Source organism: Procambarus clarkii, chromosome 1 (genome assembly GCF_040958095.1).
Source record: "Procambarus clarkii isolate CNS0578487 chromosome 1, FALCON_Pclarkii_2.0, whole genome shotgun sequence".
In the NCBI taxonomy this organism is placed as follows: Eukaryota; Metazoa; Arthropoda; class Malacostraca; order Decapoda; family Cambaridae; genus Procambarus; species Procambarus clarkii.
In genome coordinates, this window is record NC_091150.1 from 30,668,283 (window position 1) to 30,695,540 (window position 27,258).

At 42.5% G+C, this 27,258-nt stretch overlaps 1 protein-coding gene across 1 annotated transcript in view; it reads left to right on the forward strand.

Moving 5' to 3' along the window:
• The first annotated feature begins 6,447 nt into the window (after positions 1-6,447).
• The window catches only part of jing (AE binding protein 2 jing), a 29,649-nt gene continuing 8,838 nt past the window's right edge, over positions 6,448-27,258 (forward strand). Inside the window, 5 exon segments of the mRNA XM_069324595.1 lie at positions 6,448-11,034; positions 11,533-11,712; positions 15,517-15,642; positions 15,644-15,659; positions 15,902-15,925. Coding sequence (XP_069180696.1) covers positions 10,984-11,034; positions 11,533-11,712; positions 15,517-15,642; positions 15,644-15,659; positions 15,902-15,925 — 397 coding nt within the window. The 5' untranslated portion in view covers positions 6,448-10,983.

The following is a 27,258-nucleotide window of genomic DNA, read 5'->3' on the forward strand; positions in this document are numbered from 1 at the left end:
CCCATCAAGCAGGTATCAACCAGGTAGTGTGGAGTTTCAAGTGATGCTTAGCTCCCACGCGCGGGCCATTGCCGTCATCAAGAGGTAGGTTGTCGCAACAAGTCGACCTAGGCTACGAATTAGCCAATAGAAGCGAAGCATTCGTGCCCCTTCCTGTCAAGAACAGACATCAGCGATGACCTCACCAGCGGCGGTGACCTCTCTGGGGGCCACTCAGATGATGTGACCTCACTCCCTGCCTCCGGTCAAATTACCACAGTTTACACCATACAAGATGGCTGCCTTGCTACTCATTTGCTATGGCTCGGGCAGTCTCCACCGTAATTAACCAACCCATTATTACACGGAGGCACTTTGCGATAGTACAGGTGTGGGCAGAGAGAGCTGGAACTACACACGGGAGACATCTCCCATCACGCAGGGTGGTGTTTTGTTGTGTTGATTTAGGGGCGACGACGATCGTGGGATCGGGCAGGGTGCAGTCGCACCTCCACAGATCTCCAGTATCATCTATTGATACTGGTGATGGCTCAAAAGGGCCACCACTTATGGGCTATTCATGCCCATGCCACCTTTTGGGTGGCTTAATCTTCTCTCTCTCTCTCTCTGTAACTACACACCCAACATCATGTTGCTTCTCCGGTAATTGATCAATCAAGATCAGGTGCACTCTGTGGGCCTCCACTGTGACACACACGTCATCTGTGAAACCCGTCACAATGTTCATGTTTTGTTGACGTCGTGTTGTTGACGTTGTTGTCAACACCAACGTCAACGGCACGTCAACGTCAACGTTGTTGACGTTGTGTTGACAATGTTGACGCACATTGGATGACCTGATTTACACCAGTTTGGGGGGGCTGCTGTGTCCTCTTATGTTATCTACTCTCATAAATTAGAAACAGAGCAATGCAAAAGATGTACAGTGACCACAACACAGCAGTTACAACATGAGGATCTGCGGGTTGGTACAAGAATTCAACCAACTACGAACCACTTAGTTTGATGAAAGGGAGCAGTAGAACAACAGAAGTACACTTACATCGCATCAGGCTTGGATACCCATGTGCATGGGAAATAGGCTTACAGGTTCCGGAGTTTGTAAGGGATGATATGATGCTATAGTTAGTGTCCTTGTTAATGTCCGATATGAGGACAAGTACTGGAGCAAGCCCTGGAGGGAGTAAATATTAAGATGGATGATCCACAACTGTAATGTGTGGACTCTGCCGCCCGTTCTCCTAATAACACGTCGCAGTTTGACGTACACTTTACCAAAGGGTCAAGCCCGGCCCGAGGCCAGGCTCGACCAGTCTAAACCTAAACACATTCTTTGGAGGTGTTTATCAAGCTCTTTCTTGAAGACTGTGAGGGGGACCCCTGTCAGTTATGCCCTATATACCTGCCTGCCTGCGTTGTAGTGCCTGTATACCTGCCTATATACCTGCGTTGTAGTGAACTACTAGTAGTACACTAGACATAAGGTAGTGTCACGGTGAGAGACGAACAACTGCTCTCCTGCTGCAGCAGCAGAGTGGTGGCGGCCTCACACCAAGATGGTGACAATTGGTCAGCAAGTACCAGGGGTGATGTCAAGCGGCCACCACCAGCAAGTGCAAGGAAAGGCTTGTTGCTGGCAATCACTCGCAAGCACAGTGGCAGTCACTCTGGCCACACACTCTCTGTCTCTCTCTCTCACTCTCTCTCTCTCTCACTCTCACTCTCTCACTCTCTCACTCTCTCACTCTCTCACTCTCTCACTCTCTCACTCTCTCACTCTCACTCTCACTCTCACTCTCTCACTCTCTCACTCTCTCACTCTCTCACTCTCTCACACTCTCTCTCTCTCTCTCTCTCTCTCTCTCTCTCTCTCTCTCTCTCTCTCTCTCTCTCTCTCTCTCTCTCTCTCTCTCTCTCTCTCTCTCTGCGCGCGAGCGTGTGGCTTAGTGGAGGAGAGGGCCATGGTGGAGGAGGAGAAGGAGGGTGGAAGAGGAGGATGAGGATGGAGCAGATGGGTGGTGATGGAGGGTGGAGGAGAAGGGTGAAGTTGAAGGGTGGAGGAGGAGGGTTGAGGACAAGAGTGGAGGAGGAGGAGGAGGACAAGGGTGGCGAGGGTGGAGGAGGAGAGGACAGGACACCAGTGCACCAAGGATCAATATTGTGCCCGCCCCACCCTCACACACACATTCACACATGCACAAACGCACGCGCACGCTCATGCACGTGCGTACTCTCCAAGATGTACTCACCTGTCAGACCAATCCTAGAGTATGCAGCTCCAGCCTGGAGTCCATACCTCGTTAAACACAAGACAAAGTTAGAGAAGATTCAGAGGTATCCCTCTGCTTGGATAACAAGAACTTTTCAAACTAGAGATGCTATACCAATGATGATACTCTTTAAGACGCTAGTGCCCTCTAGAGTGGAATACTACTGCACAATGACAGCCCCTTTCAAAGCTGGAGAAATTACTGACCTGGAGAGCGTGCAGAGATCCTTTACTGCTAGAATCCACTCAGTAAAACATCTAAACTATTGGACCGACTAAAGAGCCTAAATCTGTACTACCTTGAGCGCAGGCGAGAGAGATAGATAATAATTTACACGTGGAAGATATTAGAGGGGCTGGTCCCAAACCTGCACACAGAAATAACATCACATGAGACCAGGAGGCATGGCAGGATGTGCAGAATACCCCCGTTGAAGAGCAGAGGTGCAAGAGGTACTCTGAGAGAGAACACTATCAACATCAGAGGCACGAGACTGTTCAACACGCTTCCACTACACATAAGGGGCATAACTGGTCGACTCCTCACAGTGGTCAAGAGAGAACTTGACAAACACCTCCAAAGGATACCTGATCAACCAGACTGCGAGTAGCCGCGTCCAGCATCCTGGTTGCGACCCAGTCCAGCAACCAGGAGGCCTGGTCGAAGACGGGGCCGCGGGGACGCTAAGCCCCGAAAACACCTCGTGGTAACCTCAAGGTAAGGTATGCCACCAGACTAGCATCAGAACTGAGAGATATGAGCTACGAGGAAAGGCTAAGGGAGCTTTCTTACTCCTTACGTCCCTGGAAGACAGAAGGGTACGTGGAGACATGATAACCACCTACAAATTTCTCAGGGGAATTGATAGGGTGGACAAAGACAAACTATTTAGGACGGGTGGAACAAGAACAAGGGGACACAGGTGGAAACTTAGTAACCAAATGAGCCACAGAGACATTAGAAATAATTTTTTCAGTGTCAGAGTAGTTAAAAATGGAATGCATTAAGCAGTGATGTGGTGGAGGCTGACTCCATACACAGTTTCAAATGTAGATATGATAGAGCCCAGTAGGCTCGGGAATCTGTACACCAGTTGATTGACAGTTGAGAGGCGGGACCAAAGAGCCAGAGCTTATCCCCCGCTAGCACAACTAGGTGAGCACCCAGCCTCACCTATATATGCAAAACTTTATGCATAATTATTCAAGTAATTTTTGACACTTTCATTTAAACCTGTTTTATTTGTTTAGGCCTTTTATGCCTGAACAGTTATTTGTAAGGTGTGGTCATTTGTGGTTGTAGTGTGTCTGTGTGTGTTAGCTATGGTGTTCCTTGATCTGGGCTGGACGGTAGGGCGACGGTCTCGCTTCATGCAGGTCTGTGTTCAATCCCCGACCGTCCAAGTGGTTGGGCACCATAGGCACATAGGTGCCATAGGCACAATCAGAGAGCACTGTATAAACATCAGGGGTCCGCGGTTGTTCAACGTCCTCCCAGCGAGCATAAGAAATATTGCCGGAACAACCGTGGACATCTTCAAGAGAAAACTGGACGGTTTTCTAAGAGAAGTTCCGGATCAGCCGGGCTGTGGTGGGTACGTGGCCCTGCGGGCCGCTCCAAGCAACAGCCTGGTGGACCAAACTCTCACAAGTCGAGCCTGGCCTCGGGCCGGGCTTGGGGAGTAGAAGAACTCCCAGAACCCCATCAACCAGGTATCAACCAGGCACCATTCCTTCCTCCCCGTCCCATACTAAATCCTTATCCTGACCCCTTGCAAGTACAAAAGGTGAACTGTTCAGGGTCCGGCAGTATATATTGGTAGCTTCGAGCAAATTGTTTACATAAGTACTATAATTTTAGAAGGATAGATTGATTGTTAACTCTTTGTGAAGCAGTTATGACATGTGAACCGCTTCGTACATTACAATTTTTTTTTTTTAACATGGGCGAGGAATGCCAGAATGAAGGTTAACTGAAACCTTAAGACTGTATTAAAGACAGTGATTAATACACACCGCAAGATACTTCCTAACCAGGCCACTAGAGGTGAGGTACTAGGGGGGGGGGGAGAGACAGAGACAAGCACCGCGCCTTAATATTCTCCACCACGGGGCCGGACTCCTCTGCAATAAATTACCAGTGAACGCTTCTCCCCAGCCTAAACTACACACTCCACCAGTTGATTGACGGTTGAGAGGCGGGACCAAAGAGCCAGAGCTCAACCCCCTGCAAGGACAACTAGGTGAGTACTCCATAAGGATCCAGAATGTAGTTGTCTTTGCACTTACAAGATTGTTGTCCTACACTACGCCTTTGACCTCTTCAAAGACCGGTTGGCTTCCGTGTATCATATTTTTGAAAGTTCTCGATGGCTCCAATAACTAGAAGGAACTCGAGGAGTTTCCAATATTTCTGCCAGTGTTTACCACCGATTCTCAGGCCTTACTATTTGGCGTCTGATATTCACAAGTCGAGCCTGGCCTCGGGCCGGGCTTGGGGAGTAGAAGAACTCCCAGAACCCCATCAACCAGGGGGGGGGGATAAACTTATTTATGTAATAAACATAAACTTATTGTTTATTGTGTCAGTTTCTAGAGAAGAATGATGGCCATGAGTCATTAAGTCCTCTTCTGTCGTGGTGCTTGTTATAAACAGCCCAACGACACTTTCATTTTATTTGTTTACAGTATATAAGAGGTTACCTTGAGGTGCTTCCGGGGCTCAGCGTCCCCGCGGCCCGGTCGTCGACCAGGCCTCCTGGTTGCTGGACATGACTGTGATGAACAATGACAAAAACTGAGAGTCGAGGTAAATACAGTCTGCCCAACCTTTCACTGATTCCATGTTAATGATTGCAGACAATGTTCAATTAACGAATGGTTATCACAAGTCAAGGCCAGGCTTGGGGTGTAGAACTCGCACAACCCGCTCCAGATATTCTCCAGGTATACCTCAGGCAGCGAATTGGAGGGAAAGACATATGAGTCGTTCACTAAGTGTGCCTTAAGAGTAAACAGTTTAACTTTAGAAATGCTCTCACCTTGTCCTTTGATATCGTTGGCTGTCCCAGAGTTGGTCGCCCAGCCTGCTTGACCAGGTTGGGGCACCTTGCCTGCTTGACCAGGGGGGGGCCACCTTGCCTGCTTGACCAGGGGAGGGGGCCACCTTGCCTGCTTGACCAGGGGAGGGGGCCACCTTGCCTGCTTGACCAGGGGAGGGGGCCACATTGCCTGCTTGACCAGGGGAGGGGGGCCACCTTGCCTGCTTGACCAGGGGAGGGGGCCACCTTGCCTGCTTGACCAGGGGAGGGGGCCACCTTGCCTGCTTGACCAGGGGAGGGGGGCCACCTTGCCTGCTTGACCAGGGGAGGGGGGCCACCTTGCCTGCTTGACCAGGGGAGGGGGCCACCTTGCCTGCTTGACCAGGGGAGGGGGCCACCTTGCCTGCTTGACCAGGGGAGGGGGCCACCTTGCCTGCTTGACCAGGGGAGGGGGCCACCTTGCCTGCTTGACCAGGGGGGAGGCACTTTACCTGCTTGTTAATTATCTTTCAATTTGTATTCTCATCCGTGGTGTTGTGTACCTTATGCTTTGTTAATGATAGTCTTACGGATATTATTATTCAATATACATTTCTTGTGGTTGTACACCTGTTCACTCCAGCCACAATTATACACCTGTTCACTCCAGCCACAATTATACACCTGTTCACTCCAGCCACAATTATACACCTGTTCACTCCAGCCACAATTACACACCTGTTCACTCTAGCGACACCTGGCTGGCGTGATTTGCACAAATTCCTAGCGAATAAAGCTTATAGATCTAGAAATGTAGTGCACCTTGCGCTACATAACATATATATGCACTACATATTCCAGCATATACGGATCCAGTTACAACCACCTCCAGTGCTGCAGAGGACCCCGGCCACTGGAATTGGATATTTCTTTTAATTCACAGGACCCCGGCCTCCTCTTTCAAGGAACCCGGTGTGGTGGTGTGGGATTATGTTGTGTGTGTGTGTGTGTGAAAGAGAGAGAGAGAGAGAGAGAGAGAGAGAGAGAGAGAGAGAGAGCGCGAGCCTGAGGACTGGATGTGGGGGGGAAGGGTCGTGGGAGCGGGGTGGGGTGGGGGTCGTGGGGTCGTGGAGGAGAAGGAGGAGGGGTCGTGGGAGAGTGGAGCACAGGAGCACTGACCGAGGTGTCAGTTTTAAACATTAAAACTAGTTTTGTCCGCAAGGAAAAAAAAATAAAAACATAAGAGAAGTGAGACTATTATTGGTACGCCGCTCGATATGTTCAGCGTTTGGCGGCTAGTAATAATATCATCGACTTTTTTGTTTTTTTTCCCCACAAGCGAACTATGTACTGGTTACCGTTAGTGTATTTTCTTTATAAGCTACAGAGTATAATGAGATTTTGTTTTATAATGCCGCTAATCACAGTAATATAGGCTACGGTAATTATATATTATTGATTTAAGTGCAGTATGAAACTTAAGCTGATGCCAGACTCGAAGTGGTATAATTGATTTCAAGTTGAAGCCAGAAGAAAATACGTTATTTTGGGGGGTGGGGGTTAGACTAACCGGCACAACGTGTTGGAATTCAGTATACTTCTTACGCATCATGTTGCATTATGACACTTAAGTGTGTTATAAGAGGAGAGCGTGTAAAACCTACACCCTATCTTGAGGGCGTCTGGGTGATGTCTGCTGCGGCGCGCGTCCTCAACCCCTCAAGGTCACATGATGCGCGGGTGACGTCACTGCTTGGCTACCGGCTCCACCAATCACGAGAGTGAGAACGTTGGTAGGCGGAGCCGGCGTAACCAATCAGCGAGGCTGGCTCGTGTGACGTAGCGTTTCCATAGAGCAAACGCACCAATACAGTCGTTGGAAACTGGCGCTGAAGGCTAGTGGGATACAAGGTTCTACGTAATATTTATCAAATTCTACCTGCAAGCGATCAATTGAATAAGCGGATGCACGCGGGCTGTTGCACAACACCTGACGGAGTTCATTAACCATGACACCACCACAGACGGAGACCCAAGATAGTATGCTTGACGCGCCGAGGCTGGCGGCCTCTGGCATTAGTTTAAAGGCCGCAGATTGTAGGGTGTCGTGTGGCGGGCCGGGGACAGCCTCTACCTCATAGCATCTTCCTGCCAATATCTTAGATAACCTTGACACATTAAGACCAGTGCAGTTATGACGCACATCAAACAACCTAACTAGGCACGTACATGTAAGGAGGGTGAGCGAGGTTCGGTCCGTCTGGGATCCTTATCAAGTCGAAACTGGGAATTATATGGTAGGACGCCATCATGGGTCTCGTAGCATAGTAGTTTACGTGGGTTCAGGCCCCGGGGAGGACAGCAATACTTGAGCACGTTTCCTCTCGCGTGATACGTCTGTTCACCTAGCAGTAAATAGGTACCCTGGGGGTTAGACAAGTGAGTCGAGCCTGGCCTCGGGCGGGGCTTGGGGAGTAGAAGAACTCCCAGAACCCTCTCCGGGTATCAGGCAGGCAATTAGGAAAATCAGTAGGAGGATTCGACCCTATTCCCTGGTAAATGCTCTAGTCTCGACCACTCCACGACGACATGGTCAAAAGCTTTGTCACCTGGGATTCACCTCCATCCTCTAGGGTTCCCGAGGCTTCCACTGAAGCCTACTCGTTTTTTATTATTATTTTCTACCACAGACGTGGCCACACATTTACAATGCTAACCAGCATATTTATATTTTCTTCTATCCTCCGTGAACAAGGTGAGAGATCTGTTAAAGGTATGACAGGGATAGTTGGTGGTGCAGGGGTAAGGAGCGAGGCCTGGCAGTACCCAGGTCCAGCGTTCCAAGCCTCAATCGAAGCTGCGATTGATTTTATCTTCGATATCTCACATTTACGTGATTTCCCTTTTGTAAATAATAATAATAGAGCCATAAACATAACGTTGGGCTTAGAACGACCTCACAGCGTTTTGAAGCTGATAAACTTTATAAACACCAAGATTGAGGAAAGATGTACAGGTTTCGCTAGTGGACGGAGAGAGGGCATGATTGATATTGGTGGTGGTGGTCAGAGATGGGCCAGCGGGGAAACAAGACCAATACAAGGTCCGTACATGTCAGGTATTTAGGCTTTAAACTTTTCAAACCAGTTTTCTATGGTGGAGAAACAAAGATCTTTTGGTTGTTGGGCCGTGTTGCCTTCTGGCGCTCAAACTTGAGAACTATGTAGTTCACGGAAGCGGGTTCGATTCCCACTGAATGGCTTTAATATTTCTCAGAGGATATATCACGTTCTTGTGGTTACATTTTGCTTCTGAATTGTTTTGAGACTCGTCAGTTGGCCAAGGAATTTCTAGAACTCGAATAGGCTTAACGTATTGTTGTTTGAGATTTAGCTACTCAGAACGAAATGTTCATGTTGCATGAGCTATGTTGAGCCTGGCTTAACGATTGATTGATTGATAAAGAATAAGCCATCCAAGAGGTGGCACGGGCATGAATAGCCCGTAAGTTGGCTTAACGTAGCTGCTCAAAAAATTTATATTCACTTGCCCGGGTGTGGTGTCGGGAGGTGGTCGTGATGCTACCGTCCCCGGGGCCGCGGGGACGTCAGTCCTCACGGGCTCACCATAGCCCGTGCTACATGGACATTTCGTTCTGAGTAGCTAAACACGGGAGACATCTCCCGTCACGCAGGGTGCAGTCGCACCTCCACAGATCTCCACAGATGGCTCAAAAGGGCCACCACTTACGGGCTATTCATGCCCGTGCCACCTTTTGGGTGGCTTAATCTTCATCAATCAATCAATCAGTAGCTAAATCTAATTCAACAACAACAACAACAGTCCTGGGAACCATGGCCCGGTAACCGGCAATCCTAATAGTTTTACTGAAGCAAAATATTCTTTTATTTAAAGTTGCAACGAGATAAATATGTTTGTCTTTGGTTCTAATCTCAGAATCTAATTTTCAGAACGGCTTGACAACTTTTATGGTCTTTATTTTGTGTATAGTTAAGCCAGTTCCTTCTGGGCCTTGTGGCCGTATTGTGACAGGATATCAAATATGATGGAGAAGTAGGATAATGATTCACTTTTTATCCTGTACTTCGAAAGTATATTAGTTTGGTGTTTGGCTTCAGGTCTATCAACCTCTGGAGGTTTATTAAGCGCCACAACAGCCTACTGATCAACCAACAAGTACAGTATACTATATATACAGTATGTCAACATTATCCACGAGTAAAGTCAAAATACAGTGTGTGTATACTGAGAAACTCTGTATAATCGGTGCGTATATCCGAGTGAATATTATATAGTATTCTGAATATTGTATGTTAGCCCGAGCCTTCCTACCTCTCCCACCATCGCTGTAACTTTCTGTAATCTAATCTCACTCCTTTCCATTCCCTCTAATATTGCCGGAACAAAAATGGACATGTTCATGAAGCAATTAGACATATTCCTGCGATATGTGCTGGATGAACTCGGTTGTAGTGGATATATGGGCCTGCGGGCCGCTACACGCAACAGCCTGTTGGACCAAGTTGTGACAAGTTGAGCCTGGCCCGGGGCCGGGCTCCGGGAGTAGAAGAACTCAGAGCTCGCTCAGGTGTAATCTGAGTCTACCACTACTACCATCACCACTATCACTGTTACTAATACCATTATCATTTCAACATCGCTGTCAACATTTCATTCACCTGGGCTCTAAGAGACTCGAACCGCGGTCCCCACACGTGTGAGATTGAAGCTCTATCGATTGATGGAAGCTGGAAACGCAAATGAGCCAAAGGAATATATTGAAATTGAAATAAGTTTATTGAGGTAAAATACACACAAAGGGATGAGGTAGCTCAAGCTATTCTCACCCCGTTCAGTACATCGTGTTAATACATACATAGACACACATCACAAGCAATAAACGTATTACCGAACATTCTGAGAGATAAACATACATTTTCTCCTTTACACTAAAAGGAATATAAGAAAATACTCATATCCTGTACGTGTGGTCAACAAGTGGAATACAATGAACAAAGAAAAACAAAGAGTTGTGGAAGCCACGTCCATCCACAACTTTGAAGCCAGATTTGACAAAGAATTTGAACGTGAAAATAGTTAAAATGCAGCAGATACAAGAGGGCATAAAGGCTGGACCTCACTGCCCCCGTCGACACTCTTAGGTACGCACCACCAATACCACCAGCACCATCATTACCTCTACAATCACCATCATTATTACCACTACCATTACCACCACCACCATTACCACCACCACCACCACCTCTACATCCACAGCCAGGCTCCGGACCTACCTACCTACCTAGTTGGGAGCTCCAGGGATCACTGTCGCCCTTGTCAACGGCCTGATGACCAGACTGTTGGTGCAAGCGTTCGTTGTCAGTCTGATGTAGGCACCTCATATGATGCGTGTGGTGTGTGAACTCTGCTGCATGTATTCTGACTCCATCTGACTCTCTACTGTAATATTTGATGATCATAGCTTGTGCATACAAGTAAATTCTCTGATATACCCCCGTATGTGTACAATTTAATTCCATCAACTTTTCAATGATTTCTTCATCCTTGTTATATATTTTAGTATAATATTATAACAAATACGAGCCTTAGTTGTGCAACCTAGCCACACATGCGGCACATTTGGTCCATGTAGAGCGCCGCAGCAGCGCTCACATGTTCCTCTCCAGTGTGTGTGGGTTTATTGTGCAATTGTCTTCACACAAGGTATTCTAACCTTCATTATAAATTAGTTGCAATACCCTTTTTTTTATAGATTTTACAGGGATTTTACATGTGTGAGGGCCTTAAGCCTATAGGTGGCCCGCAGCGTTGGGGTATAGCGAGCTCGTCGGGCGGTCTTAGACCAGAGGTGTGTATCTGAAGGTATGCGGTCTTTCCACCTCCTCTTCTGTAAGCGCGTTGCATGTTGGCTACCAGGCCGGGTGATCTTGTTGTCTTTATATCAAGAATGATGTGGGTAAGTAATCACTGTGGCAAATATGGTGAATATTGAATCATTTTACAGATAAGTATGCTGGTGACCTTGAAATAAGCTGCATGTGCTTGAAATAAGCTGCAGTATTAATGATCTTCTGATAATGTAACATGGTGCCCTAACACTATTGCACAAGGGCAACAGTCATATTTGTGGCGATTTGATAAAACATTAATACGGCCTTTGCCATGCTTTCTTCTTGGTCTGATATGTTGTGTGCATTGCAGGCTGTGCACGTGGAGGGTCAACTGGAGGCCGAGAGCTTCAGGTGCCTGTGGGTGGGGTGTAAGGTGTACGACAAGGCCTCCTGCTCCGTCTCCTGGCTCGAGCGACACGTCCTCACCCACGGTGGTCACAAGCCCTTCAAGTGTATTGTAGAAGGATGTGGCCAACGATTTACGTCGCAGGTGAGTGATTGGTGGATATAAGTGTTGTGGTGGTGCTGGGTGGTAGGTAGAATGTGGTGGGTTGTGAATTGTGGTGGTGGCAAGTTCTAGTAGGGTTTAGTGCTGGTGGTTGGTTGGCAGTGGTGATCTAGCTCATACTGTTGGATTTCAAAAAGTTCAAGTTTTATATTACTGAATTAGCCCAAATGGCATTCAAAAAAATTGGAAATGGAACTAAAGGACCTAACTAACCCTGTTCAAGCAATCCTAGGTCAAACACATGCTATATTAGGCCTAATAAAGTATGAGGCATATACGATACACAACATTCAAAGTGTTTTTTTTATGTTTATTTAATACAGTCTCGGTTAGAGCAGTCAGATGTTAGACATGGTATGGCGTGTAGGGATAGGTCGAGATGAAGATGCTTGTTACGTGATGCTGGTAGAGTCAGTGCTGCTGGCAAAGGCAGGTAGGATATAGTACTGAAGGTCGCTGGAAATGCACAACTTGTGTGTGGCCTGGAACCAAGAGCAGAGAGTTCGAGTGAGGCCGGGGGTAGAGAGCTTTGGTGGGTGAGAGTGGAGAGCTCGGATGGGGATGGTAAATGTTTCGCATAAATATATGGGGAATTACCTGTTACCCTATACTTAATTGTGTTTTAGATATAATTTTATTAACATCTCCAAAAAAATTATCTCTAATCGAGTTCAAGGAAGTACTTTATTAACATCTCCATAGTGTACCTCATACTGTAATGCAGTCTGGTGTATTGTAAAATATGATATGTGATAAAAAAAATGGGTGGTGAAGCTGAATATAGGAAAAAACAAAGAGTTCGTGTAAAATGAAATATTATATGTAAAGTTTTATGTTACATTTAGGGTTGCTTCAGTAGGAAAAATGATAGGGAAAAATTACATCACCAGCAATCAGCCATATAAATAGATGAAATATGCTGGAGAAGAATAAGAGTAATTTTTTTAATGAGTGGCTCTTAATAAATCCATGTTGTTAACTTTATTTTTTTATCTATATTTTTCAAGATGTAAATGAATGGCTTTTGCAATTATTGATTCCATTTATTTTCCTACAATAAATGTTAAGTTAATTGGATGATAGTTCGATGCAAGGGGATGTATCTCTCTCTTTTAAAATTGGCACAACATTTGCAACCCTCCATGATTACAGTACAGGTACTCTGCTTGACTCAAAGGATTCATTAAATACTGTATGTAAGAAAAGGGCTCGCTAAGCACTTCAATTCGTTTTTTTTTTTTAGCCCCCTGGCAAATACTGGGCTTCCTAATATATTGGGCTTTAATTTTTCTATTTAATAATAATAATAATTTTTATTTAGGTAAGGTACATACATACAATAAATTTTTACAAAGATTGGTTGACTTATAGGTAGAGCTAGTACATACAATGCCTAAAGCCACTGTTACGCAAAGCGTTTCGGGCATTTGTTTATAAACTCTTCTGGTAATTACTACTCTCTCAACTTCATCGCCTACATAGTTTTGTTTGGCTGCAGGCATAATATAAGTTCTTCTCAAGCAAAGATAAGAGATATAGTACTTATTTAAAATATCACACATTTCTTTGTCATTATCAGTTACCCGACCTGTCTCAGTTTTCAACAACTGGGGGTCTTCATCCTAATCTTTGTTTGATTTACCAGTACTGTATTGGAACAAACCTTTATGATTTGTCTTCTTGCCCTCTAGGGTTTCCTTTATAGTTAGTTGTATCTTTGAGATCGTACCCATGCCTTGTGATTGGTGGAGTTATCCACTTGTTGCCTGTATCAAAAGACAAACCAACAACAACTGGACTAACAACTGACCTTCCCCAGGATACAATACACAACAGTTGTCTTAACTCTGTGGTGCATAATTACTCCTAATTCCTAATCTGGACCATTTGTTCCTCAATTGTGAGTCGATGACATAGACCATTGTGCCACATGGCCCAATTTTTTTTTATCAGATTTAATATGCAATACTGGTACAGTATATGGGGGGTGGGGATTTTTTTATTTTAAAATATTCATAATATTAATAGCTGGTTCGATCCCATCTTGCTCCAATGATTTTCTCTTAGATACTGTATATCACATTGTGATTTCCTTGTGTATTTATAATATTGGATTGTATTTTGTGAGGTGTCTTGGACAACCTCAAACCCTGCCCCAAACATCATCATGCTTGGCGACTTCAACTTGCATTACTTAATACCCGAGAGAATCTCAGGAAGCAGATTAAGTGAACAGTCACACACACAAATGACCTCTTGCAGATGTGGGACAGATTTATCTAGACCAACAAATAGTAGAGCACACTAGAAAAGAGATCACTCTAGATCTTATTTTTACATAAAGTGATGGACTGATTAGGGACTTAATGATTACAAATACAGGAACTGTACATGTTACTCAGATCACAGCCCAATTGAAGTTTAGACTTGCATGGGCAATAGACCTGTGCAGTCAGCCTCAAATTCAAGAGAAGGAGAATTCAGCAAATTAAATTTTAATAACTGATTAACTGGGAACACACAAACCAAGATCTCACAGAAATATGCTGGGGAAAGACAACATATTTTAATCAGGCGGTGATTCATAGGTCAGGTTATGAGTAGCTGCATCCAACAGCCTGAGTGACCAAACAACCAACCAGGAGGCCTGGTAAGAGACTGGGCCTCAAGGGCGTTGATCTCCGGAACTGTCACAATCTAGCCACAAGATAGCATGGCGTTATTGCAACATAAAATGCGCTCAAAAGGAATTACGGTACTGTATTGGCAAAGTAGGAAGGTATCATTGCTGCTCGCAGTCTGGTCATAGTAGTTCTGTTAACCATTACTGTTTACAGCCTGGTTACAGAAGTTCTGTTAATCATTATTGCTCATAGCCTGGCCATGGTAGTTCTGTTTGCCAATGCTGCTCTCAGTCGTGTCATGGTAGTTCTGTTAATCATTGCTGCTCATATCCAGGTCACAGTAGTTCTGGTAATCACTGCTTCCTACATCCTGGTCTCTGGAGGTAGTTCTGTTCATCATTGCTACCCACAGCCACATTGTAGTTCTGTTAATCACCTCTTGTCTGGTTTCTGTATGCTGTTGTAAGTAATGGTCCACCCAATTTCCTCTACATTTAATATTATAACTTTGGTATAACACTTCAGGTGAGATATGATGTATGCATTGAAGATAAGATATAACTACATACTTCATATAGATAAGATTATATATTTGAGATTGAACATGCAGTGTATACTAAAGAAAGAAAGTAAACATGGTTGAAATAGGACCAATTTAGTTGAGATTGAATTTGTTATTACTACATGACTGACTACTTAAGTCAGTGACAATTTTTTTTGTGTTAAAATTTTTTTTTTAGCATGAAAACAGGACTTTTGCAGTGAAGATTGGACTTCTAATATACTAGAGGTCCTGCTAGGATATTGTTTGTAGTTGACAGAAGGCTGCTGTATTTAAGGTTGGACTTGTGGCAGAGTTTGGCCATTTTTAATTGAGAGAGATGTACGTCAGATATGATTTGTGTGCTGTAGATAGTTGTTTTCTTTCTAGTATAGTAGTGAAGATTGGTTGGTGTAATGGTGATAATGTTTTGGTAAAAAAAAAAAATATAACAAAACTTATATTTAAATTAGTTTATCAACTAGTTAAAACAAGGAAACTTTAAAGCAGAATAATATTGTACATCAAACCAATTTTGACATAAAAACATGATTATTACATCAAGTAATTTTTATGTAACACTGCCCGAGAAAAACATTAAACAATCTTTATATGATACAGACGGCACTGGGACGGCACGTGAACCATCACTTCAGCACAGCCACTGCCGCTCCAACTCCTCGCCCGCCCACCCAACCCTCGCCCTCCAAGTTGATACGCAAAAATGGGCGCAAGTGTCGCTACAGAAAAAAAACCTTGGTCAGGTAGGTAACAAAATATGAATTTGGTTTTATTCAAACTCTCGAGAGTTGAGTAAAGAGTTCTTTCGACTATTTTATCATTTATACTGTGGAATTATTATAATGAAAACACCATTTGAAAAATTGTTTTAATTGTGGTTCATGCAATGTTTAAAACAAACATAAATGAATAGAATGGTATTTTATTCTGTATATAAAGTGTAGAAAAATTTTCTGATATATTACTCCTCCTTCCTAAATGCCAGACTCAAGGGCGAAAGCTCCAGTCCGTAAGTAATACACTGTATGGGGAAAAGGGTTGCTTGCAAACGTCTTCATTACCTTTTGTTGCTTATTGTGTTTTATGTATGCAAGTGTGGTGATTATTCCGTGTGAAAATTTTCTTTGTTGCCACAATAGCTTGGTTATAGTTTTAATATGTAATTTTTGTTGTGCATAGAAATAAAAATTATATATACTCTATACAATATGTATAACACTGTACATTATATATATAATGTGTACGTATGTCTTGTCTCTTTATATATAATGTGTACGTATGTCTTGTCTCGTGCTTTTTAGGCAGAACTGTCCAACTTCGTCTAGTAATCATGGACTACCACATCTGATTAGGCAGATTTTTTTTCTGGGAGGAGCACCTTGTGGCTCCCTGAAGCTACTTCTATGATAGTATAATACCAGTAGGTGGCATCAATCTCGGAGTTCTACAGCCTGCAAGGTACCAAAAGCCAGAACCTGGCCCTTCTCACAGAGGCGCAGGGACCAGTGGCATTTATATATTAAGTGATTCATTTATTACACCACCCAGGCACCCGACCCAGTAATGCACCAAGAAAATTGGTGAAGCAGAACAAACCACTGCTGGCTTTAAAGGAGACCAACGCCTCCAGAAATGGCTATAGAACTTCCCCAACAATGTAAACAAATGAACAAAATTTCATGAAATTAGCACCAGCTCTGGAATGACTTTTGTTGCCTGGTGTTTGGGGGATGGGGTTTCCATTCATCTAAGGTTTGGGCAGCCTTGTTTCTTGTTGGGGTGCCAGGGCCTTGGTTGCCTTGTGTGGTCTTTGCTCATCTTTTTTTAGCTGAGCATCTCTTCTTCATTCTTGTGTTGGTGGTTCTCCCTCCTCTCTAGTGCTTGCTTGCTTGCCCATGACTTGTTTATAAGAAACAAGGGAGTCAGGGACTTGACTTCAGGGAGTCACATGAGGCTTCCCCCAGAAAACCAGAATTGAATGAAATGAAATGCCAATTTTTGGGTGAGCCCCGGTGGCTACTTGACACCCTGACACCCTCCCTGCAGGTTGTCCAGGGGTTTGCATCATCGTTGAACTGAGGGGTGGAGCAGCTGGCTGAACCCTGGCTGCCTCCCTCCTACCCTGAACAAGGGAAAGGGTGAAGAGAATTAAGGGAAGGAAACTATCTGGATTAAATGCCAAGCCATTACAACAATATAGCACTTGGAAGGGATCAGAATAAGGATCTGGGATGGGATTGGACAGGGAAAATGAATGGTGCCCAATCACTTGGACAGTTGAGGATTGAATGCCTACCTGCATGAAGCGAGAATGTCGCTCTACCATATAGCACAAGAAGTTTGGCATGGAGAGAACGAGCTGGCACTATTTCATGAAATTTTGAACATTGTTTACATTGTTCGGGGAGTTCTACAGCTATATCTAGAGGATGTGGTCTCATTTAAATTCAGCAGTGGTTTTATTTATTATGCTGACTTTGTGGGTGTCTTCGTCAGTGGTGGCATATGTGAATAACTTAATATATAAATGGCACTACTCCCTGTGCCTCTGTGATGTGGGGGCCAGGTTGTGGATCTTGGTCCTTGTAAGCCATAGAACTCAAGAGACTAAGGAGGCCTGCTAGTATGACACACTATCAGTGATAATAGCTTCAGGAAGCCACCGGGGCTCACCCAGAAATTGACGTTTCAATACATTCAGCTTTTTTTTTTGTGGTATACTAACCAGAATTTCTATAATATTGCGATATTGACATACAGTATTTGAATGATTAAAGTTATTATTTAATATTGATCAAATTTTACTTGTTGGGCTAGTATGGACTAGGCCTGTTTAGGTAAGATGATGGTGCAAAGCTAGTTTTGATTTAAAATATATGAAATGCATATCATAAGTGTTGAATGGAATATATCTATCGGTGGAACAAGGTAATTCAAGCTGTAAGAAGAGATAATAGTAACAATGAGATGTGGTAGCGGTGGATAATAATACTAATGAGCTTTCCAACAATTTGGTAAATATAGATTGTGGATTGGAGTGACAGCACACAAAATGAGGTTAATAGGAATAACTGGTAAAGTAGGACACTGGATACTCAGTTTTCTGTCAAACAGAACACAAAGGATAACAGCCAACCATATAAAATTGAGTCCAAGCGCAATTAAAAGCACCGTACCTCAGGGTACAGTCCTTGTATCACTGCTTTTCCTTATTCTCATGTCAGATATAGACAAAAATACAAGTCTCAGATTCGTATCATCCTTTGCAGATGACACAAAAATGAGCATGAAAATTACCTCTGCTGAAGACATTGAAAACTTCAAGCAGATATTAATAAAGTTTTTGACTGGACAACAGAAAATAACATGATGTTTAACAGTGATAAATTCCAGGTATTCAGGTACGGTAAAATTGAGGACCTTAAACATAATACAGGGTACAAAACACAATCAAATGTGCCCATAGTAGGAAAGCGGCGTGTAAAAGATTTGGGAATAAAGATGTCTGACGACTTAACATTTAGGGAACATAACCAAGCAAATATTGCGTCACCCAGAAAAATGATAAAATGGATTACGAGAACATTCAAATCCAGGGATCCCATGACAATGGTTGCACTATTCAAATCACTTGTATGGTCCTGTCATGAGTACTGTTCAGTACTCACTTTACCCTTCAGAGCAGGAGAGATTGCTGAAATAGAGGGAATCCAGACAACATACACAGCATTCATAGATGCAATAAAGCACCTAAATTATTGGGATCATCTCAAAGCTTTCCAAATGTACTCGCTAGAAAGGAGACAAGAGAGATATCAAATAATATACACACGGAAAATACTGGGGGGTGAGGTCCCAAATCTACACAGTAAAATAACAACATACTGGAGTGAACGATAGGGAAGAAAATGCAGAATAGAGCCAGTGAAGAGCAGGGGTGCCATAGAGACAATAAGAGAACACTGTATAAACATCAGGGGTCCACGGTTGTACAACACCCTCCCAGCGAGTATAAGAAATGTTGCCAGAACAACCGTGGACATCTTCAATAGAAAATTAGATAATTTTCTTCAGGAAGTGCCGGACCAACTGGACTGTGGTGGATATGTAGGCCTGCGGGCTGCTCCAAGCAACAGCCTGTTGGACCAAGCTTTCACAAGTCAAACCTGGCTTCTGGCCAGGCTTAGGGAGTAGAAGAACTCCCAGAACCCCATCAAGCAGGTATCATGCAGGCATCAAGCAGGAACATGATACACACCTCCAGAGGATTCCTGATCAGTTGGACTCTTGATTCATTCATCAGACTGTGTGCACCAGTATCTAACCATCAGATTGACCAGACCTGGTCATAGACCAAAATATGGAGACATTAGTCTTGGAACCAGTTACAGAGGACCTCAAGATAATTTCACACATGTGACTGAAGACCAGCAATGATCATCCTATGATTGTTGCCTCGTTCCTTCTTAACCACTGAGCATTTATATCTGATATTAATGTAAAAGGTAGCATGGTGTGTCATATATCTGGTGGCATTTTCAATTAATTTGGGGAAAATTTGATTTTAGTTGCTGAGCATCGACAATTGGGTTTCCTTAGCACTGGCGTTCGACCACATATAATATTTGTTAACTGTGATACACCTTTCTAGGTGTATGCTATTGTCATTCTCCAGTTTAATTAAGGATTTAATTAACAAAAAATTAAAAATATAGCACCTTAGTTTTGACGATAAAATTTTTATTTTCTTTCTTTACGATTCTTGTATGAAACATGCATCATGGAAACCCAAAGGTTCTAATTCTTATTTTATGTGTTTCTTTTAGATAGGTTTCATATTTTGTTATGTTTTGTAGTATATTTAGAGGAATACTGGCATTTATATTGTTTCATTTTGTCTAGCATTGCATGTGCTATATAAGTTTATTTCTTCAAGGAGTGAGTTGCTGAGCACTGGTATTCTTGGTCTTGTGTTCTCTGTTAAAATCTTTTTTATTTATGTACATTATTGAATTGGTGCTTGCTGTGTATATTGTTATTTAAATTTTATGTAACAATTTAAAATTGAAACTGCTACAAGCATGTAGTATTGTTTGTAAAAAGATGAATGTATGGTTTAATTAACGTATCTTGGAATTAGTTTATTAATTTCTGGGGGACCTCCTTGTGGCTCCCTGAAGCTAGAGTGTCAAATAGTGCCAAACTACTAGGTGCCATCAGTCATGGAGTTTTTTAGGCCTACTGGGGACCATGAGCCGGAACCTTCCCCACCCCCCCTTCCTTTCCTCAAGAGGTGCAGAGAGCAGTGGCACTATGATAAAATTGTCTGAATTTTTTATCATGTCTACCACCACTGGAGAAGCACCCAGAAAGTCAGCAAAACAAAACAGACCCTTGCTGGTTAGAAGGAAGACCAACACTTCAAAATTGCAAAAAGAACTCCCCAAACAGTGTAAATAAATGATTGAAAATTCATGTAACTAGGGCAAGCTTGTTCACCCCTCCTCCTCCTCCTCCTCCTTGTTTGGGGGTAGGAGGGAAGCAGACTGGGTCACCCGGTTAGGCCATCCTCAGTTCTTTGCTGATGGTAGACAAAGTGAGGTGGCCTCTCTCTCACACACTGGTTTCCATGTTCCGCTACAGCTAAGTGGCATTTTTTCCCCCTTTGTGGCTGTTACAATGCATGTTTGCTCTGTGTGAACCAGGAGTATAGGGCACTTGGAGCTGCTTATGTGCAGCGTTCGTTTTCCTGTCTGCTCCCTAGTGCTGTCCTTGCACTGCCAAGGGTTCTCTTTCTTAAAGTGTTCAGGGTTCACTTCCTTAGAGGGACTTCCTTGCTTGTGGTGGTCCTCGCCCTGGCTTAGCCAGTTTGTATTTGGCTTTCTGCCTTCCTTGGGTTCAGAAATGAATTTTGGCTTGTGGGTCGCACTGGGTTCACGCAACCTACCCAAGGCACTCTGAGATTGGCTTTCTTCGCATTCTTATAGTCCATACGACTAACCCAGTTGTATTTTGAAACAGAGACTTCTTCTCTTGGGGGAACCTGTTTTTCTATTCTGGGGTTCTGACATAGAGATCCCAGTGCTTGGACTTCCTGCAGGGCCATTCTCTGCAGACCCATGGGATGGCAGAACCCCTGTGGGTTCTGTTATCCCATGGATATTCCCACTGAACCCACTCTCACCATGTGAAAGTTTGAGGGTTGTGCAGCATCTGTGCCTTGTGGTGATGTTCATTCCTTCTGCCTCCACCATGCTGCTTGCTTGGTCAGTGACACCTTTAACACCAAGTTTTGTGAGACTTACTCTCCACACGTTACTCTCCTTGTAAATCCTTCTGATGACATTCAGGGTTTTCAGGCAGCTCCTGGGTTTGTCTCTTCTGACTTGGGTACGGAAGCAGTTGAACTTGATGATCCCATTGAGGCTTCTTGGTCTTCTTTTCAGCCAGCCCCAGCCTTTTAAGCCCTTCCTTGGCAGAGGCTTGGGAGGCTCTCTGTGCCTTCCTCCTGCATGACCCAGGTTTTGCCTTATTCCAGATCCAGATCTGGCCTCTGGAGTTTGAACCTTCTTATTGGATGCGTTTTGAGGTTCTGGAGTCTTTCTGGCTGGCAGACAAACCTTTATTTCACTTTGGTCTTGGCACGGTTTCTCTTTGTCCCGCTTGCTTCAGTGGCATGAGACTACTTCTGTTTTATCAAAGGTTTTTGGGGGTGCTTTCTTTATGCTGGGAGTTGTATACTATTCTGTCTGGTGGCAGCTCTTTGTCGCTCCATATGTGCCACTGCCTCTGCATCAGTGGACTCCTTGTAAATTGCTCCAGTTTCCCCTGTCCAGGTCTCATGTTTCTCAGGTCGTCTGCTCTGTCATAATGTCTTGTCATGATGATAGTGTGGTCTGTTCTTATGCCCATGGTGTTCGATATGCCCTCTCCATTGACAATGTTTGCCACTATGTCGTTGGCTACTTTTGAATGTGGGGGGTTATTGGTAGTCATGCAATGTCCTGGCGGTCCATTTCTTGTTCCTGTTCCTAGTCCTCGTCAGCCTTGTGTGGTCTTGGGTTGTGTGATGCAGCCAGTGGTCACTTCTTTGTCTTGGTATCTGCAGTGCTCCCTCCTCTCTAGTACATCCCTGTTGTTCACCTTCTCAGTGGGTTGGGAGGCTGAGGGAGGCTTCAGGGAGCCACAAGGGCCTCCCTGCAGAAAACTAGTGTTGAATGTAATAAAACACCAATTTCTGTGTGACTCCAGCAGTTCCCTGACACCCTTCCTCCTAAAGGGAGTCGAGGGTGGTTTTTCCATCATCATAAAACTGAGGGTGGAGCTGATTCTGTCTGCCTCCCTCCTTCCCTCTAAATGAAAGAGCGGAGGTAGGACAAACGAGCTTGCGCTAGTTTTATGAATTTTCAATTGTTTGTTTACATTGTTGAAGAGTTCTTTGTGATTTTGAGGTGTCAGCCTTCCTTTTAACCAGCAGTGGTCTGTTTTGTTTTATTGACTTTGTGGGTGCTTCCCTGGTGGTTGTGGACATTATTAAAATTCACAGTCAATTTTATCATATTGTTACCACTCCTCTCTCTGTCGTTTTAGAGAAGGGTCAGGTTTTGGCTCATGGTCCTTGCTAGGCCTAAAAAACTCAACTGATGGCAGCTAGTAATTTGGCACTAATCTGGCATTGTAGCTTCAGGGAGCCACTGAGGGTCACCCAGAAATTGGCATTTCATTACATTCAATGCTGGTTTTATGCATTTTTGGGTTTCAGTTGTACACTCACATAATGAGTACTTCTGTAGCTGAAAAACTAAATAGTCATTCTTTGTTTGATTAGCTTTTGCTAAAGTGTTTGGTATGTTTAATCTGTTTTATGGTGACTGCCATTTGCTGATTGTTTTGTAAGTTAGGTCTCATTATGTACCAATGCTTCAAACCTATACATATCAGTTTGGGAAGAATTGTATTGTTTTGACCGAAATACAGTACAGTACATGCATTTTCGTGCTTGTGTACAGACATTTTGGGGCTAATATGATTATTTACCTTGGACATGCATTATGCTCTAATGTTTTTTCTCACCACATGATAGGTTGTCAAAAGAGAACTCTCTCGAAGTGGGCCAAACCCACAACTTGAACCAAATATTTTCAGTGCATCCATATGTACATCTGTAAGGTTGGTCTTTATGTAGTGTGATTCAAGAGGTGACAGAATAATGATTCATCTCGATGAGACAAAATTATTTGAAGGTCTTGCATAACAACTCGTCTGGGGATTTGAAAAATACAGCTCTTGCAGGTTAGGATTTGGCAGGATTATCACTAGAGCGTGTCTGTGTTCAGTCTCACTTTCTTGGATGTCGGTCAGCAAGACTGTTGCTGCCTCTGTAGTGTCCTCTCAGTACTTTGAAGCTGCTGAATCATTTATTATGCTACAGTATTATATGTGTTTAATAAGAAATGTACTTGTTACATTTTCATGAAAGCTGAAAGTAAGATGTTTAACATTCCAAGTAAGAGGCATATGTGAATGTTGACTTGAGGAACAACCCTCCTTGTAATCCTTATTTGGGATGCAGTTTTTGTCTGTTTCATCTTTTTAATCTCAATATTATTACATCCTATGGTGTTTCTTTTTAAAATTACCTGCGTCTATCACCTTTTTCTACTTCTCTCCTTCTATACCACTTGTGTGTGGTTCCCAGGGAACTTTATTTCATTTCCCACACATCATTATTTAGTAGTACAGTACTACATATTCAGATTCCAAGCACATTGAAGTCCAGATAAACATTTATACATGTGATATCTCAAATGAAACATTTTTGTTGAGGGCTATTCAGTAAATTCAAATTCAACAATAAAGTCATTGACTGGAAAAAAAAATGAAAATAGAACTAGCCAACATCTTATGAGAAACCATTGAGCACCAAGGCTTCCACTCTATGGAAGTACAGTATAGAATAATTTACCGATGAAGTGTTCAAAACTGCATAAAATACATCTTCTTAAAGAACAAATAGAAGACTGACAGAGAATCCAGAAATCACAGTAGAAAAGGGAAATGGATAATTCAAAATGCTCTAGCAAGCATGAGTATTCCAACAAATAACAATTAATATACACACACAGATTACAGAAAGAAAGTAGAAGCTCGAAGTCATACAAGAGGCAGGAAGACATGCAAAATACTGTTTCTGATTTTTAAAATCCAATTAAAACCCCTCGATCATTATTGGTCTTAAGATAAAGAAATTAGTGAAAGCTTAAATAAAGAGTGCAAAGCTGTGTTTAGCAACCTGAGCAGCATTACGGTTGAAGATCCTAGCAGCAGCTTCGTCACCTGATCTCCACAATATAAACAAAATAATGGACAGTATCACCAACTTGGCAAACTTTAAATAATATATTGATAACATGCCCATGCACTCAGTCCTAGTTCTTGACTCCTGGAATTTCATATTTATAACAAATGCAAATTATGAATAGCATGGAATATGGGAAAAAAAATGTGGATACTGGTGAGATATCAGACCCACTTGAGTCTGATATCTCAATAATTAAATACTGTACTATAGACTGGTCGCACTGACATTTTAAAGTCTTTGAGAAAGTGATTTAGAATGAATATGAGTTAAGGAATTTCTTGCTAATCTGCAATGCCCATGAAATGTTAAAATTTCAAGATTAAGTTGACTTACTACAGTAGTAATGAGGACTCGAGTTTGAATAGAAAAAATAATTTGTTTAGGCATTTAGTTTCATTAAAGAGAACAGTTCATTTATAAATGATAATTGAGGGGCTTCCCTAACATATTCAGCACCACAGGTACCCAGAACTACATTGTACTTTTATTTTTTGGGAGGGGGAAGGAGGATCAACATACTTTGTTTTCTTAGAAATTATAATTTAATTAGTAGTATAAATTAAATTTTGAAGAGAAAGAACAAAGCCAGTATAACTATGAATCACATGGAAGGGACATGTGGATAGGACGAGAGAGTATGAAGAAATATTCCTAACCTTTGGACCATGGTAAGAGGCAAGGCTTTCGCTGTATTCAGCAGTCCAAATTGATGGATGTTAGTAATACTCTATATAAATGACAGCTAATAAGCAAATATGTAGATATTGTACTTATATATAGTACAGTATATACTTTAACCTTATTTTAATATAGTACAGTATTGTCTAATCTATTGAAATAATAATTTTTCATCTTAAGTTTACATTTTTGTAACAAGATTAAGATGTAAATACTATAATGATAATAGTGATAACTTTCTAAAGCAGTTTTGTATGTTTACCCAAATAGTGTTCAATGCATTTTTCTCTTAAAAGCTTCTCATCCATAAAGGCAGTTTTGCCACATCGTAAAATATTCTCCAGATACTTCAGCTACTTACATGCTTTATGAGACATGAAGTATTCCTTGAAACGTTGATTGATAAAATCTAACCGAGTTTAGCTGTAAGGGCACGAGCTTATTCCTTACTAAAGAAGGGGGTAAATATAGCAGTCTCTTTGGAAATTAGTAAGCTCACTTCAGAGGACTGCAATATTCAGTATTATTCCAGGTTTATCAGTACATGCCTTATACAGAGCTGGTCCTTCATACTGTAAGAGCAAGTGGGACATTCCCACTTGCCTCAACTACAGTGAGACATTCTTCCAATGTAGTTATGCCCTTGCACATGTGCAGAAGAGCTGCTGAACTGGTGGAAGTATTAAAATGTAACTTTTCCTACCCAACCATTATTTCATATATTCACCATAAAACATTCCCCTTCCTTACATAGCTCTCTTGTCTATGAATTAATCATTAACTGCTAGTGCTGATAGGTAAGAGGCTAAAGAGTGTCTTGGGAATCATTAACACATGGTAAAAGAAGTAGAAATCTCAGAAAGAGGTTCAAGGAAAAGATAGTGAAATATAATATGAAAGCATCAGGTCTTGAAAGGAGGATGCATAGAGTGAGAGGCTGCACCAGAATACTGGTGGTGATGCACTGAGGGAAAAGTATACTCATCAGTGGATAATTTTTTTAATTTTCCACTTTCCCCTCAGTGCTGTTGCAGGTGACGGGAGCCAACAACTTTATCTGGGAGTAAATATGTATTTTATGCAAAAATACATTATGGAATCTGGTTCGTTGTTGAAATGCTGAAGCCCTGCAGCATAAAACCTAACAGGTTTTAGTTTGCAAAAACTGTATTTTTTAATTCCCCCTCATATCTGCAAGAACATGACTTCAACCATTGAAATCATCTTTGGCTAAGTAAAATTGCTGTCAACTCTGATTATTATGTGGGATGATCTTAGTCAGGATATTATGTAAAGCTATATTCATTAGCAAAAATGTCCATTTCAATTGCGAATATTTTGACAGGTTTTGATTATTAACACTCTCGCGTTCAGATGATGCAATATGCGTCATCCAGACAACTTATGCTTGTATTCTGATGACTATATATACATACCATGAATTTTAAATTTGATTTACACTTGAACTTTACATATGATGTGTACTTTTTATCACATATTTCAAAAGAGGGGTGGGGCGTATCATGCCTAGTACCCGTACGGCTCCATCCATATAAATATCGTGCCCACATCTCCCATGTGGTGATGTCTTGTGGATTCTTGTGATACTTGGTACTGCAGCTTATAGTAGATATTGAATATAATCTCATCATTTAGTAGCAAAGAGGAAAAAGAAGTAAAGTCTTTGATAAATAAGTTACACATTTACATTTATTTTGAAAAAAATCACTGGAAATCTATATTTTAAGTTGTTTATTTTTACCATTCAGTATTGTAATTACCGTATTTACCTGTGTATAAGATGCACCTAATTTATAAGGCTGTTTTGTGGATTGGTTTTTGTACGTTTCATGGCACTGTACATTTATTGAAAGTGATTTTCAACTTGTTTTGTATGATTTTGTGCTTGAAAAAATACTGTACAGTATATACAAATACTATATATTTGATTGGTGATGGAGCAAAAACATGTTCTGTATCTTCCGGCAAGCACTGTAAATAGAACATTTACAGTACTTGTAAACTTGATGATAAATGTAGTTACATTGAGAGAGGAAGGGAATTATCAGGAAAAGTACCAAGTCATTACAACTATATAGCACTTGGAAGGGATCAGGATAAGGACTTGGGATGGGAAGGGTGGAAAGAATAGTGCCCAACCACTTGGACGGTCAGGGATTGAATGCCGACCTGCATGAAGCGAGACTCACTCTACCGTCCAGCCCAAGTGGTTGGGCGGTACAGAGAAATCTACATAGAGGAACCACACTAACATGATACTGTATATATCAATGAGAAAATCA